This window comes from Cryptomeria japonica, chromosome 3 (assembly GCF_030272615.1).
Source record: "Cryptomeria japonica chromosome 3, Sugi_1.0, whole genome shotgun sequence".
Classification (NCBI taxonomy): domain Eukaryota; kingdom Viridiplantae; phylum Streptophyta; class Pinopsida; order Cupressales; family Cupressaceae; genus Cryptomeria; species Cryptomeria japonica.
In genome coordinates, this window is record NC_081407.1 from 841,710,505 (window position 1) to 841,727,629 (window position 17,125).

Genomic DNA, 17,125 nt, shown 5'->3' on the forward strand with positions numbered 1-17,125 from the left:
ACGATATCATTCATAATAATTATTTGGAAACTTTATTCATGTACTACATAAATTTATGCAAAAAAATTGACCAAATTTATCCCTAATTGACTTTCCACACCTCTTCGACATACCCATTTCACACTAAGATGCAATTGCATCGATAAAATTCAATTAATAGTAACCAATGTACCACATACCCTAGATGATGTGAACTAAATCGAAATCTAGAGCTGAAGTAAACCGTAATTTTCCAACTAAATTACTCCTCTCTAGCCAGACTGGCGGGTGACTCAATTGCACTCTCTTTGCGATGACGGATGACTCAATCCCACACTCAGTCCCTTCTCATAAATGCCCCGGAGGAACAGATGGTGGAGTTTCCAAGTGCCGTAACACAAAGGATATCATTCATAAATAATTATTTTGATACATGTTACGCTCTATTCAGTGTTTTTAACAGGTGGATCAATTGCTGAGCATAACGCACTATCAGTTTGAACGTCTCCCATTCAAAATTTAAGAGGGAAATCTAGTCAATGAATATTTTAACAATAACGTACGTTATATACGGACTGTTTTACACGCAGTATGAGTTTGAACGCCTATCGCTCAAAATTTAACCATCATTTGAACTATTCATAATGTGGTCTGTATGTATAAATATAGCTGGATTTCCATTCTCCGTCTGTCTTCGTCTTCATCTTCATCTTCTTCTGCTGAGTTGTTTGGTGTCTTTCCATTTACCTTCATCTCAGCAGTGAGTATGGGGAAATCTATGGTCATCACGCTCATACTTGTTGTCTCGCTCAGTTTATTTAATTTCCATGTCTCCTCCGCTAAGCGTACCATTCTGATTGGAGACCGTCGAATGTTACCTAGTTGTACAGACTGCCACAGATATACTTCTGATCCTACTTGCTGCCATTTGCCACATCATCCTAATTTGTCACCACTCATGGAGGAAGTGGAGCATTCCTCACCACATCAAAAATCAGTGGAGAAGCATTTCTCACCAGATGAGAAATCAGTAGAGCGTTTATCAGCAGATGAAAAAACGGCTTAAAAGAAAAAGCCTAAAATAAGGCAGCCAATATGTTTTGATGGTATAATGGAATAAGTACAGATAAATAAATCAAGCTTCTAATTATTTTTATGGAGTTTTGGAGTTTTAAAGATAGAGTCCACTTTTTTCAACATTAATTTTTTTATTTATAGTTTTTTTTAATTTTTAGATTTTTTCTTACTATAAATTATAATACTAGATTTTTCATTTTTATAATGAATATTGCATTATAGATATTTGGAATAATAAAGTTAAATGACATTTATAAATAATGATTATAGAACCTTTCTATTCCAAAAAGCAAAAGTGGAAGGTTTGGAGGATAAAAGAAAAAAAGTTGGCTCTGCAACCAAGGACGAAAACGAACAGTCCTTGGAAGCAGGTCGACTCTCTGGCTGGGGGCTCCCTGGCATATTGGGAGACCCCTGCGTTCAATTCAGCTTGTGTCTCCATTGATGGAGAAGAATAAGGTTGGGGTCGGCAATAACTCCAACCTAAACACCACAGAAGGAAAGAAAAACAACCAGGGCAACGCTGAAGGGAAGAAATCGTTCCACCAGGCCATTGAAGGGCACTGCACCATCTTTCCGGAGGATGCAAGGTTCGAGTTGGAGGTCTCCCAAGATGCAGCAACAAGCTAGACCCTCGAAGAAGGTGAGGCTACCTCGACACCTAAAGTTGTCATTAAACCTAATTCTTCCATGGTAGAATGTATTTCTAAGGAAATAACTAGACTTAGGGATTTTGCGATTTTTTTAGCAGCCCTTGATGTAGATAGAATGTTGTCTAGGCAGTATTTGAATAGATGGTTTGAAGATGTTTGGTTTTCAAAGCTTGGCATCCATTTTTCATTCTGTAGAATGTTACAAAAAGGATTGCTTCTTAATTTTTTTAATGATAAGGAAACACAGAAGAAAGTGCTAGAAAAACAATTCTAGAATGTTGGAAACTCTTGTTTTAGGGTTGTCCCTTGGAATCCCATTGCATTTAACGAGGAAGTCATGGAATTGTCTAACCCTAAATGGGTTATTATAAAAAACGTGCCACCTTTCTTATGGAATTGTATCTCAAAAATTATTGAACCCCTGGGTAAAGTGATCAAAATTGACTCGTGCTGCCCTATTACCCCATATGGATGTGAGAGTGCTTATTGCCCTCAATCCTATCTTGGCTCTTCCCTCTATAATTGATATATGCATTGAAAATCAGTTATTCTCTTGTCCCTTAGAGTATCTGGGAGGAATTAATGCCTGTCATAAGTGTAGAAGAAGTGGACACTTCTTAAAAAACTATCCTTTGTTAGCGGGGAATAGTGTCGCTCATTCTAAGAATACCTTTGCTCGGCATTCTAAATACTATGCCTTCGAAGCCCTCTCGAAACCTAAACATAATGACCCTACTCCTCCCCCCCCCCCATTGCACACTGAACCTCCATCTTCCATCCATTCCATCCACTCTCAATCTAACCATACCGATCCGTCACCCCCACCTGCCACTGATCCCCCAGCTACTAGCTACCAACCTCAAGGCTTCTCTAACGCACCCAGTGCCCCTCCCTCGATTGTTGAGTGTTGGCCAAATATTAGAAGGCTATAAAGAGGCCAACTTGGCCACCAGTATCCCTAGCTCACTGGAACCTGAAGTGGTTGGGCTCCCCACTAACCTTGGTGGACCCAGGACCCAAAATGCACAGCAAATTGTCTTGGAAAAGTTGAAAATTGTTGCGGAACTCAGGAAACAGCTCAAAGTGTCTTTAAGTAATCATAAAAAGGAGATTAAGGCCAATACCATGCCCTTCCTCCATGACTTGATTGAAGGGGATGATGGTGGTCTTCAAGATAGCACCAATGCCACCTGCATTATAAGTTCGGGGGCTGAATGTAGGGGCAACTGGGACATCCTTGGGGAAAAGAATATCCCTCCCATAGCTACCGATTCAGACACTCTCTTGGAGGCCAAGGTTGAGGGGGAGGGGACACAAAACCCTATCACACCCCTTGAATTAGTATCAGGCGACATTGATGGGGTTTTGGGGCTGACCATCCCCCCTTCTGACCAAGCCATTGAGGATGATCATGGCACTAGACCCTATGGGGAGCTGGATTAATGTGAGGTTAACAACTATGGTGGGGATAAGCCATTCTTTCTAGATTCTAGAGTCTTTGACTTTGGATCTAATAATGGGGAAGGAGACTTACTAGGAAATAAACCCAAAAAAAAAAGAAGGAAAAGATTCCCTAAGGTATCTAAGGAGGCGTCAGCTAGGAAGGAATCAAAGCAACCCGAACAACTCTCTAAAGTAAGAAAAAAAAGAGGTAGACCACTCTCAACAGTGGTCTTTGATGCTAGTCACCTCTCTAATCCTAAGGATTGGCCTAAGTGCTTCGAGGGGTTCAAGTCCCTAATAGATACTATGGAACAACCCACCTAATGTTGAAAGCCATCTCATGAAACATCAGGTGCCTTGAGGCCCCTGATAGGAAATATGTGGTCAAAAGATTTCTAAATATGTACAAAGATATTGATTCTCTTATGCTCCAAGAGTTGAAATCAGTGGGATTCACCTTAGAAGCTGGATTAAAATCCATTTGGAGGGATGCCACTCCCTTATATACCAACCACCGTAAAGGAAGAGGAGGGGTTGCAATTTTATTAAACCCTATTTGGGCTAATAAGATTGAAAAATGGGGGCAATCCCCTTGTGCAAGGACAATATGGGCTATCATTCAGAATGACAACTCCACCTTTGGCATATGCTCAATTTATGCCTCCAATGACTACCGGGAAAGGGCAAGTTTGTGGGAATGGATTGCTAACTTGGAGGATATATCCTGGTTCTTGGGAGGGGATTTCAACATGGTAATAAATGCTCAAGATAAACAGGGAGGTAATAAGGTTGAATGGAAGGGTACTGAGAGATTGCAGTGGGAAAGGCTGATTAACAAGATGAAATTGTTAGATCCTCTAGCAGGAAAGAAGGGTGAGTATAAATCAATATGGTACACTTTGTGTAACCATCGACAGTATAATAAAAGAGTATACTGCAGGCTAGATAGATTTTATTTCAACAAAGACTTCTTTGAAATTAATAAAAATGATGGGGGAGCTTAGTATGCTGTCATAACATATACACTCTCAGATCATCATCCTATTATGATAGGACTAAAGCTAACAGAAAATAGGGTGACCCCACCAAACCCTAGCTCAAAATTTAGAATGAACACTAGTCTCTTAAAGGATGAGGACCTGAAATGTGCCCTGTGTTTGATCAAAATATTTAATAAATATGGTAATCCCCAATGGTCCAACATAGATAGATGGAATCAGAATATTAAAACCTAGACCTCACTCTGTCAAGCTGTGGGTAAAAAGAAGGCAAAAGATGCCAGAGAATCTGAGTTACAATTGCATAATGCCCTCCAAGTGGCTAAACTAGAACTCCAAGGGGACCCTGAGAATATATCACTCACCAACCAGCTTGTTAGGGTCAAGACCGATCTTAGAAGACTACAGAATAAGAAAATCAAAGGATGGAGAGCTAGGGCTAAATTGAATTGGTTAGATACTGGAGATCGAGGATCTAAATTCTTCTTCCATATTCTTAAAATGAAACAAGTCAGAGAAAAAATTGACACTATCTAGGATCAGAATAAGAACCTATCTGAACCAACTAAAATTCTTGATTGCTTTGCCTAGTTCTACAAGAATATATTCTCTATTGAACTAGGTAGGGAGGAACAAGAGAATGCCAAAAAGATTATTGTGCCCTTAGTTTCTAAACTTATTGACAAGGAGGACAGTAAGATACTTGAAGAGGATATTACAAAAGAAGAAATCAGGGGAGCCATCTTGGCTTTTAGCAATGATAAATCCCCCGACCTTGATGGGTTTCTAGTAGAGTTTTATAAAGAAAATATTGGATGCTTGTTGATGATCTACATTCCCTATATACGGAGGCGATAAATAGTGGCTCCTTAGGAAATAATATTAATCAAGGTTTAATAAAGCTCATTCCCAAGGAAGGAGACAAAACCCTACGTAAAAATTGGAGACCTATCACACTGTTAAATGTGTCTTACAAAATTTTAGCTAAGTTGGTTGCATGCAGATTGGAAAAAATCTTACCTAAGATTGTCAGCAATACTCAAACAGGGTTTGTTAAAGGATGATATATACTAGAAAACTTAATTACATGTTGGGAATCCTTGCACTGGGCAAAGGAATTAGGACAGAGTGGAGCCATGTTGCTCATATATTTCGAGAAAGCTTATGACAAGATAGAATGGGACTATATCATTCAGATGCTTCAATCATTAGGCTTTCCCCCTGGATTTTGTAATATGGTCAGAACCTTACTATGTGATGCCAATGTTGTTGTTGATGTCAATGGATTAAGGTCCTCCAATTTTTCACTTACTAGATCCATTAGACAGGGGTTCCCTTTAGCTCCTATCCTCTTTGTTCTAGCTAGTGATGCAATGTTCTACCTACTTAAGGACTCCTCTTCTACTCCCCCTGTTAGGGGTATTACATTACCTAACAAGGAGAAAATTTTTAATGTCCAATTTGCTGATGACACTGCACTATTAATTAAGCTTGAGGAAGAGAACCTTGCTGCACTGATGAAAAATATTGATATCTTTTGTCTAGCATCTGGTAGCAAAATTGCTTTACACAAATCCAATCTTGTTGGTTGGGAGAAAAACCCTCTGGGCTGGCTTACGAAATTCTCTCTCAATTGGTTGGGCCCAACATAGATTGTAAAATATCTAGGTATTCCCTTCTCTATCCTCCCAAATTTAAAAGAAATGTGGGAATGGGTAAGGAACAAGATAGATAAGAAACTCTCCAAGTGGAATAAGAATTTTCTCTCCTTGGCTGGAAGATTCCAGGTCTGTTAAAACATATTGGCCTCTTATAATATCTATTTCTCACTAGCCTGGCTATTTAAGAACTACCAATTTAATCATGTCCAAAAGCTGATTAGGGAATTCTTATGGTCAGATGGAAAGGATACTAAGAAATAACATGCAGTCAAGTGGGAGTGGTGCACTATGAATAAACTATTTGGTGGGATGGGGTTGAAAGACTTAAAGCTACAAGGCATTACTCTTGCTTTCAAGTGGACCCTTAAGGCTATGGAAGGTAATGAGCCATGGAAAGTGCTTATAAGGAATAATATTATATGCTCTATTCCTAAGAAAGCTAAGAAATGGAAGGACCTCCCACTACTTGATAGTCTTATGGGGTAGTTTGAGGTAGCTCCGGTTGGGTATGATATCTTCAAGTCCCTATGGAAGGCCTGGGAACATGTGAGACACTTGGTTGAATATCAAAATTGATGGCACTAAATAGGGGAATATTACTGATGACAGATCAACATGGTGGAACTTATTTTATAATGGGAAATCGTTGGCCACTCTCCAAGGCTGCTCTGCATTGAAATGGTATAATAGTGGTTGTTTACAAATAACCAACACAGATCATGGGAGGAGCTACAACTCACCTTTTCTATCCCAGAATCCCAGAACAAGACATATAACGTTCTTAGAATGGCATTATCCTCTGCTCCCCCCCTCCCGCTCCCCTCTCCCTCGTCCCCCAATGACTGCACTATGCTGGTTTGATGGCACACCTCTCCCTTCCCTAAAAGCCAAATGCATATACTCTACACTCACTAAGTTCGATACCATTTTTCTGCACCTTAATAAATGCTGGTACCTAAACTGGGAACCGAAGACCTCAAAAAATTGTCTAAGTAGGTTTTGGATGGCCCATAATGAAGCAAAAAAACAATTCTTTGGCTGGTGCCTACTGCTAAATAAACTCCCCATAAAAAACAAGGAAGGTGCATTAATAAGTTGTAGCATATGTAGAGTGCCTGAACCTATGAAACATGCCTTCTTTGAATGCCATTTTGCTAAAGAAATATGGAGACTATTTGGTTTTAACTTAGAATTTGTTTCTCTTGATTACATAGAATTTATTCTAGGCTATATCAAGGGTTGTAGGAGAATTGCAAATGTCTTTTGGTCTTATTTTTCTTTGGATTTTCTTTGGCTCATATGGAAGTATCGCAATGATGACATCTTTAATAATAATACCAGGCACCTCATTGAGTCTCTTAGGAGACTCATTGCTCATTCTAGTTCCATGCAGGTCACTGTTGTGCTTAAACTTGACTCAGACAAGTTTGACAGGTGGGTCAAGGAGGGGGCCACTATGGTTTACATCCGTGAACTATCACATAGATTCACTTGGGAAAGGGATGAACCAGGCAAAGTAGCTTTTGAACAAGCCTTGATGGTCTTCATAAGGCAAATGGATCATAGACAGATGCATATGGAGATCATTTAAGAGGAGCCCGACCTGATCAGTGAAAGCACATCCCATCCTCATAAAAAAGATATACTTGATGGTCAGGTGGAAGTGTGGTAGGAAGGAAGTATGGGTTAGGTGGCATGGCTTCCCTCACTGGGAAATAACAACTCACCAGATGCTAAAATCTTAATTCCCTAGCTAATGCTTAGTATGTTTTAATGTTAATTTTGTCTATAAGTATGTATATCAATTGTAATCATCCCTGATTTTGGAGGTGCCCATTAACTGTGTATTTTGTATATGCACCTTCTATTGGTTCCCTGACTACTGCTAAACTCAGTCTTTTTGCTGATGCTATGTTATGCTGTTTTGATAGCTAATCCAAAAATAATGATTATAAATTATTATTCATACTTTTGTTTTCAATTAATTATTCTTAACATAAATTTCAATCCAATTTTTTATTTATACAACCAATATTAAATTAGAGGTATTCATAATAAAGTTGAATGGCATTAATAGTTAATACATATAAATTATTATTCATGTTTTTGTTTTTAATTAATTATTAATTCACAAATTTATTAAATCTTATATAAAAACCTATTTAAAACTAAATAAAATTATGATATATTATATACTATACTATATACTATACTAATCTAAAATCAATTGTCATTTATTTTAGGAGATGGTTTTAAATTATAACATTGAGGAAATGATTTATGTAGATTGTAGACATTAAATCTATTAAAAAATTCAACCTTAAACGATAGCTAATTTTTTTCTCTTAACTTGTCCTCTACATATTTGTTTTGCAAAACTTAACTTGTTAATATTTCAAGTGTATCTGTTTTCACAATATAATGAAAATAATTATAAATAAATAAACCTTCTAATCATTTTCAAGGATTTTTGAAGTTTTAAAGATAGAGTCGACATTTTCAACATTAATTTTTATGTCTTTTCTAATTTTTTATATTTTTTCTTAATATAAATTATAATTCTACTTTTTTATTTTTATAATTAATATTGCATTATAGATATTTGGAATAATAAATTTGAATGACATTCATAAATAATGATTATAAATTATTATTAATACTTTTGAAAAGATATTCTTATATACATCTATGAGAGCAAGCATAGCATAGTCACATTTTTGATGTGGAAAGTGGATGAAAAAAATCGAGAACATGCAATTCTCTTCCAATCAAGGACCCTGAATGGATATGAAGCTAAAGGTAACTTTGTTGATAAAAAAGGGTCTTCCATTGCCAAAGGGCTTAATAAATTTTTATATTTGATATTGGAAAACAAATTGATGATATATTAATGTATTTGAGTGTCCAAGAATATATAATTGAAGGGGAGATTGTTAAAAAAAAGAGATAACCATATTACAAAGTTTGTATAATATGAAATACAGTTGCAACTTGTTGGTTCACAAATGGGTTTACACAGTTACAAGGCATAAACCAAGTATATTCTTCAAAAACTCATGGAGAAGCCAATTCCAACTATTAAAATCCTCAAAAAATTTGGACCAACTTAACAAGGATTTTTGATAATCCTTCTACACTTTGGGCTCTGCAATAACTGGGAGGGTGATCCCTTAGAAAATTAGTGACCTCTGCACCACATTTCATGAATTATGATACAAATAAAGAAATGAAATTTTGAAGAAACAAGCCTTGTAAATAACTGAAGAATAATTTTTTAGAATCTAGGGATAATGACTAGTGATAATCCATACTATAATATTTAGAAATCAATGTGAAGCAAATAAAATTAGATGCAAAACCTAAATAGAAAATGCAAAAAAATTATAAAATTTTAATTAAAAAAGGATCCCTCGAGGTGGTTCCAAAAGTAGTTATCTTGAAAAAAGATATGTGCAATCAACTATGCAAAAATGTTATAAGAAAAAACTTCTTTAATTAAATTTAGGATAAATTAATATATGTGGATTAGTAGAAAATAATTAAAATGTCCTTGCTATATATAAGTTTTACATTTTAGAGCATCTTTTACTAGTCAAAATTGATCTCCATGATGTCAACACCACTCTTTGCTAAAGTGTTTTAGTAGAGAACTATTAAATGTTGTAAAATTGATCTAGTTGATTTGTGCATAAGAACTGACAGTATTGAATAATAACTTAAGGAGAATGTTCAATAGAAAGGGTAATGTTCTCTAAGATAAATATGGTGAATTACAACTTTCTAAAATGTTGTATTATGAAGAAGTATCTTATGATATATAGAATTGAATTGGTTGATTAATGTATAACATCTACCATTCGAATAATACTTTATGGAGATTATTGGATTATGAGGGTCATTTTATTATAGGTTTACCTTTTGATTATATTTTGCTAGCATATTTGTATATGTAAAATTATTTTATATTCTATGCGACTGATTTGACTAATTGATGTGTAGAGACTTATCGTATTGAATTCCCTAACTGATTTGTAGAAAAAAATGATTAAAAATTAAAAAAATCAAAGAAAAAATTACATACTAAAGGAGGGTATGTTGGGGAAGGATATATAATTGATAATTTACATGGATTTGAATACCTTGCAACAACAAACAAATTTCTCAATCCCATTCTCTTTATGAGCTCAACTAGTAGTCCCAAGATAGATTGATGATAGTGAGGACTCATAATCAAAATGTTGGAAGACCGATAGTAATGATTAGGATTTTGTCCCTCACACTGACAAAAAGGATAAAACAATACTTAAGGTGGTTGTTTCGAGTGTCAGTAAGGGGTCCCCTGATGTTGGTGGTGAGGGTTTGAGCAAACAACCCAAGGCTAAACCTTGAAAGGCCACTTTGAAGGTTCCAGACAGCTTTGATGAACAAGATTCCCTAGACCAAACTCACAATATTGAAGAATCCTCTTCCTCCCATGGCTCTGAACATAATTCCCAGGAATCGGTGGATTTTACTCCATAAGATTTTTATCCCAAATAGGAGATCCCATTTTATGTGCTCAACATTACCAAGAACAACCCTCTGGAGGTTTTCCATATTTTCAGGTAGGTGTTTTATGAGATTCATCTTTTTAATCTCAAGTAGTGGTTCTTGTCTTCCGAGAACGATGTTATGCAGGATAATGTGAGTGCTCGAGATATGTCGCATGCTGCTACTAATGCTCATCTTTCTAGTACTAGTAAAGAGGTGGTACTAGTAAATTTGGGTTGATTTCCAATTTCTGTTGCTGGGTCTGTGTTGGTAGTTTGCTGGTATTTTTGCCTTCTTTCTTTGATAGGCGGTCTTTTTTGTTTGTTTCTGTTGTCTCATAGCCCTATCGATTTTTTTCTATTGGTTTTGTTTTGAAAGGGATTTAATTGATCTATCTTATGTAATCTAATGTAAAGAGTTTCCGTGTCCCTTGAAAAATTGCTTTTACTGTAATAAAAAATTCACAGTCCCAAGATAAATTTGAGGTATTATGTCGAACGCATACCCTATATGAAGTTTTCAATTTACTTATTGAAATCAATGGCTCAATATTGACTAGAAGGATGCAAGATGATTGAATTTCTCTCAATTGTATGTTTACATTAATATTAATTTTAAAAAAATGACAAAAAACCAAAAAGACATATTTTAATATGATTATCTAGAAAAAGAATGTCTACAAATCAATTGTTCAAAAATGACTAGAAGGATGCAAGCTGATTGAATTGATCTCAATCGTATGTTTACATTAAATTTTTTTTTTTAAATGATAAAAAAAAAAGAAGATATCTTTAATATGATTATTTAAAAAAAGAATGTGTACAAAAGAAAAATCTACTTTGCTTTTTGCTTTTAATAATAATATCTTTTAATGGTATCTTCTATTATTTATATATTCCATAATTTTTTGAAGTTTCAAAAGTGGGAAAGACAAGATTATTAAAAAAGAAAGAATTAGCTATTTTTCCAACTTTTTTTTAACTGGTTACTTTTTCATTAACAAAAAATATTATTTTAATTATTTTTTCTTTTTAATGAAATTACAAATAAGAGTTCAAAATTATTAGAATTCATTTAATTTATAGTTATTTATCTTAATAGAATTTTAATTATTGTAGAATACTTATTTTTTGAATTAGAAATCTACGTTTTATTTCTTTCGTCTTTTGATAAGAAGATAGTTTAATTTAATCTCTTTTATTAGGATATTCTATCTTATATTTTATCAAATTATTCTAATCATCAATTTTTCTTTTAAAGTTTAATTTACATTAGGTTAAAATTTAATTTAAATTATTTTTGTCTTATGAAGTTACAAAAAATAGATAATAGAATTAATTTATTTTATACATTTATCTTACTAAATTTTAATTTATTGTAGAATAATTATCCTTAAATATTTATTTTTATATCTTCTCTACTTATTCTCTCTCTAACTCATAAACATAGACTCATTTCTCTATCTATTTCTCTATCTATATCTCTTTCTTTATCCCTCTTTAGTTCTTTATATTTCTCTCTATATACATCTCTCCCTCTCTCTCTATTTCTCCCTATCTCTCCCTCCCTCATTCCCTTTGTGTCCCACTATCTATCTCTTTATCATTACCTCTCTCTCCCTTTATCTTCTTGTATATATCTATCTCTTTCTCTATCTCCCCATATTTATCTCCCTCTCCCTTCATATCTATTTGTCTTCTCTAGTTCTCTTGATATATCTATATATCAATCTTTGTATCTCTCTCCATCTCTCCTTCTCTCTATGTCTCTTTATATCTCTATATCTCTATCACTTTATCTCACTATCTATATATCGCTTTGTCTCTCCATATTCCTCCATAAACCTCTTTATCTCCCTATCTTTGTATCTTTATCTCTCACTATACATCTCTTTATCTCTCTATCTATTTTATCCTCTTCCTCTGAAGCATCCCTGACTAGAATTCTTATACAAACTGCTAATTGTTTAGAGATTCATATTCTTTGATCAATTTAAAGTGTTTTTGGAAGTTTATTGTATTTTCCATTTTTTTGTAGTTTTTTGGATTTTTGACATTATATAAAAAATAATAAATAAAATACAATAAATATAGAACTAATAATAGTTTCTAGACTTCTGATTATTAATTGCAGCAAGTAAAAATAATTAATAAAGAGGATTCTTGATAGAAATAAGTTGTTCAAGGCCTACGAGGAGTCCTACGTTGGGGTTTGAAGGTAGAATTTGAGCTTGAACTAAAGAAATTACTTCTCTAAGCACCTCCAGTTGCTACTAAGGGTTGCAAATGATTTTATTTAACTCTAGCATAATTACCAAAAACTAATATTGAAGAATTATTCAAACCCACTTGAAATTCAAAATTCTTGGCAGACAAGATTCCAAATTATGTCCCTTTTTCTCAATGAATTGTTGATGTAGACCACATGTGCTGGATTTCCTCTAAATAAACCATGGATCTATTCTTCCTTATTGCTGACAATAAAATTATTTCCAATTCCACCTCCTAAATACCCCTAGTTTATTTATTTGGCAACCACACCTCCAAGCTAGGGTACGATTGGTTGCAAAATGGTATAGCTGGCATTAATTACTAATGGTATGCAAAGAACACTCTCCAAAATTGCTCAGATCTTATCAATTCCACTTTCCCTTAAATTTGATGTCTGAAACAAAGGAATTCGGGCCCTTAATGGCCTTATAACTGCATAAATAGGAGTGTTAGAGTGATTTAGAAGGTAGGGGTAACATCTAACTAGTCCAAGATTGAAGGGTTTGATCTGTAACCAAGTTTCCACAAGTTTTACTTGCTATGGTAGATTGCTGTGAATAATTTCCAAAACAAAAATGATGCCTCTTTCCAACTCCAAGACTCATTTTTACCCCTCAAACCCTCATCATACTATTTGGCATCATTTAAAGATTCCAAAGGAATCTTTTCCCCTTAAAGAAGTTCGATCAACAATGAAGGGATAATTATTCATTAAGGAGCCATAATAAAGTTACTTTACCACCTAGGGATGTGTGCAAGGTAACTTAATAAAGTCTTTATTAAACATCTTTTAAATTAACTTTTTTCTTTCTTTAGATAAAGTAACCTATGTTACTTTATAAAAAAACTCCATGTTGTTGCTCAAAAACTCCTGCCCAGTGGCTTGCATTTTAGGGACAATGCCTGGAGGAAGCCCTTCAGCCTGCGTTGTCCCTAGTCCTGGAGCTTGCCCTTTGACCTGCGTTGTCTTTGGTCCTGGAGGTAGCCCTTCGGCCTACGTTGTCTTTGATCTTGGTGGTACTCCTTCGGCCTGTGTTGTCCATAGCACTACGTGAGGTGATGTGTCATCTTGCCCCGCGACTAATGGTGGTAGTGCTGCTATAGATTCTAGGAGAGTGGATGCAAACCATGCTATTAGAGGGGTTTCTAAGAGTTCGTATGCAGATCAATTGGGTAAGGAGACTCAACCGTTCCCTATTTGTTTCTCCATTTCTATTGACTTGGATAATGAAATGATTAATGAAATAGATCAAGTGGCCACTGATCTATCTTCCCATGAAGTTATCTGTCTATTTAAAGGCTTTTGGCCTAGTCTTCTAGAGCTTCATGATTGGGTCTCTAAGCAATGGGAACCTCGTATTTCAGACCTGGTGCAGATTTTCCCTTTGGCCAAGGGTTTCGTTGTTGCTAAGATTAAAAATGTAGCTGACAGAAAGATTATTCTGTGCGATCATTTTTTTATTTGGAAGAATTGTTACCCTTTTATGATTAAACCATGGCATGAGGACTTCGTTCCTTTTTCTTAATCCTTCTGTAAGATGCCAATTTGGGTTACAATTCCTAACCTTCCTCTTCACTTTTGGGTGGATCGACTTCTTGAGGTTGTGGGGGATGCTTTGGGAGATTTTTTGATGGTAGATGTTGAGTCTTTTGATATCCTTCATTCTACCTATGCTCATATCTTGGTGGACATTGACACTTCTAAGGGGTTGCCTGAGGAGATTAAATTATCAACTCCAAAGGGTTTCTAGATCCAACCTCTAGATTATGAAGGCATTCCCTTCAAATGCAGAAGGTGCTTCAAGACAGGTCATGTAGCGGCTAAATGTGATTTACATAAAGTTAAAGCTAAGAAGCCTCCATCTTGGTGGATTAGGGCATCCTGTCACCATTACACAGTGTTAAAAGGATCTTCTTGAATGGGTTTGGGGCTTGATATTTCTCCTCAAAATGTTGTTGAAGATGCTCCACCTGCCACTAATGTGAATGGCGAGATGGTTCATTTGGAGCCAATCGACAGTTCGAAGTTGTCAAATGTTGTTGGATCTACCCCTATCGGTGGTTTTGACAGGTCTGAGGGTGTTGTTCTTGTGTCTAGGGAGGTTGTTGGAGCACTCCTTATGCATGCTATTGTTTTCAAGGGTGTTTATGACCAAATTCCTGCTACGCCCGTTGGAGCTTCGTTGCTTGATGGCTATCCCTCAACTGCTAATTTTCCTGCATTAAATTCATTGGAGTGGCAAGATGAGGCTACTAAAGTTGAAGATGGTTGGATAATGATTAAAGGTAAATGGTATAATAGGTCCCCGCCTTCTTTTGACATGACCCTTCGATCCCACATGAAAGGTCCCAAAGAGAAATCCTAAGTGAGGGGGTTGTCTTAACCCTTGTGGGAAGTTGTGTTCTGTTTATTTTGGGTTGCCTATAGTTTTTCAGCCAACTTTTCTCTTTGGGGTTTGTAACCTTTCTTTATCTAGTAGGTCTGCCGCTTTTCTTTGTCTATTCTTTTTCACAACCTCGTTTTTCTTTTGTTGGAAGTTGTACAGTCAGTTGTGCTGGTTTTTTGGCTGTGGTTTTCATTGTTAATATCTTTGCGTAACCTGCTTTGTTGGGTTCTAGATCTTGGTAAAATCTATTGGGCTTCGAGTCCCTTTAAAACCTATTGTTCGGGGTTTCTGGTCCCCTTAAAACTTGTTTTCCCTGACTCAAAAACTTTATATTATAAAGTTACTTTATTATGACTAAGTCTAGGCCCCCTTTGGCTAGCGAATTCATCTCCCAAAACTGAACTTCACCTGTGGAAATAGATGATAGGTGAATCTGAGCAACTAAATGGCAACTAAAAAAGAGGGGACATTACATCCTCTCTCACTCTATCTTCCTTTCTACCTCTAACTTTCTCTCCCCCTCTATCTATATAAATGTCTCCCTCTCTATATCCATCTCTCTCTCCCTCTTTCTCTCTCCCTATTCCTCCTCTTAAACATCTATGTTCATCTCTCTCTCTCTCTCTCTCTCTCTCTATATATATATATATATATATATTGAGCTTCCACATCTATCCAATCCCATCTCTTCTCTCTCTTTTTCCATCCATATCTCTCTCCTTTTCTCCATCTTTCTCTCATGTTTCTCTATCTTCATATTTATCTCATCTCCATCTTTATCTATATCTCTATATTTATCTCTTTGTCTCTCTCTTTCTCTCTCTTTCTTTCCCCTGCTCTACCTCTCTCTCCCTCTCACTTGATTACAAACATAACATGAGCCTGTTGATTATGGAACTTGATTATCTTCCTAGTTGAGAAGTTTTGTTTAAGTTATAATTGGAACCTTGTAAGAAGATGCAAAGTAGATTTGAAACTATCACTTCTCCATTGAGAGCTTTGTTGCAAAAGCAAAATTATTTTCTAAATTTGGTCTACCAATTGATCTCATGTACTACACAAATTTATGCAAAAAAATTATACAAATTTCACTAAAAAAGGATCCCATGAGGTGGTTCTAAAAGTGGTTATCTTGCAAAAAGATATGTGCAATCAACTAGGCAAAAATGTTAGTTAAAAAAACTTCTTTAATTAAATTTAGGATAAATTAATATATGTGTATTAGTAGAAAATAATTAAACTGTGCTTGCTATATCTAATTTTTACATGTTAGAGCATCTTTTACTAGTCAAAATTGATCCCCATGATGTCAACACCACTCTTTGCTAAAGTGTTTTATAGAGAAATATTGTATGTTGCAAAATTGATCTAGTTGATTTGTGCCTAAGAACTGACAGTATTGAATAGTATCTAAATGAGAATGTTCAATAGAAAGGGTAATGTTCTCTAAGGTAAAAATAGTGGATTACAACTTGCTAAAATGTTGTAATATGAAGAAAAGTACTATCTTATGATATGCAGAATTGAATTGGTTGATTAATGTATAATGACATCTACCATTTGAGTAATACTTTAGGGAGATTATTGGATTATGCGGGTCATGTTCTTCTAGGTTTACCTTTTCATTATATTTTGCTCACATATTTGTATACGTAGAACTATTTTAGATTCTATGAAACTGATTTGACCAATTGATGTGTAGAGACCTATTGTATTGAATTCCCTAACTGAATTGTAGAAAAAAATGATTAAAAATTAGAAAACTCAAAGAAAAAAATAGATACTAAAGGAGGGTATGTTGGAGAACGATATATAACTGATAATTTAAATGGACTTGAACGCCTTGCAGCAAAGAACAAATTTTTCCATTTACCTTCATCTCAGCAATGAGTATGGGGAAATCTATGGTCATCACGCTCATACTTGTTGTCTCGCTCAGTTTATTTAATTTCCATGTCTCCTCCGCTAAGCGTACCATTCTGATGTGATAAAACTCAATTAATGGTAACCAATGTACCTTATACCCTAGATGATGTGAACTAAATCGAAATCTAGAGCTGAAGTAAACCGCAATTTTCCAACTAAATTACTCCTCTCTAGCCAGACTGGCGGGTGACTCAATTCCAC

General features: G+C 35.3%; 1 protein-coding gene across 1 annotated transcript; it reads left to right on the top strand.

Annotated features, from left to right (window-relative positions):
• Positions 1-691: 691 nt before the first annotated feature.
• On the top strand, positions 692-1,094 carry LOC131070011 (uncharacterized). The gene has a single exon (XM_058005563.2). The coding sequence runs from the start codon at positions 746-748 to the stop codon at positions 1,043-1,045; it is 300 nt and encodes a 99-aa protein (XP_057861546.2). The 5' UTR covers positions 692-745; the 3' UTR covers positions 1,046-1,094.
• The last annotated feature ends 16,031 nt before the right edge of the window (positions 1,095-17,125 follow it).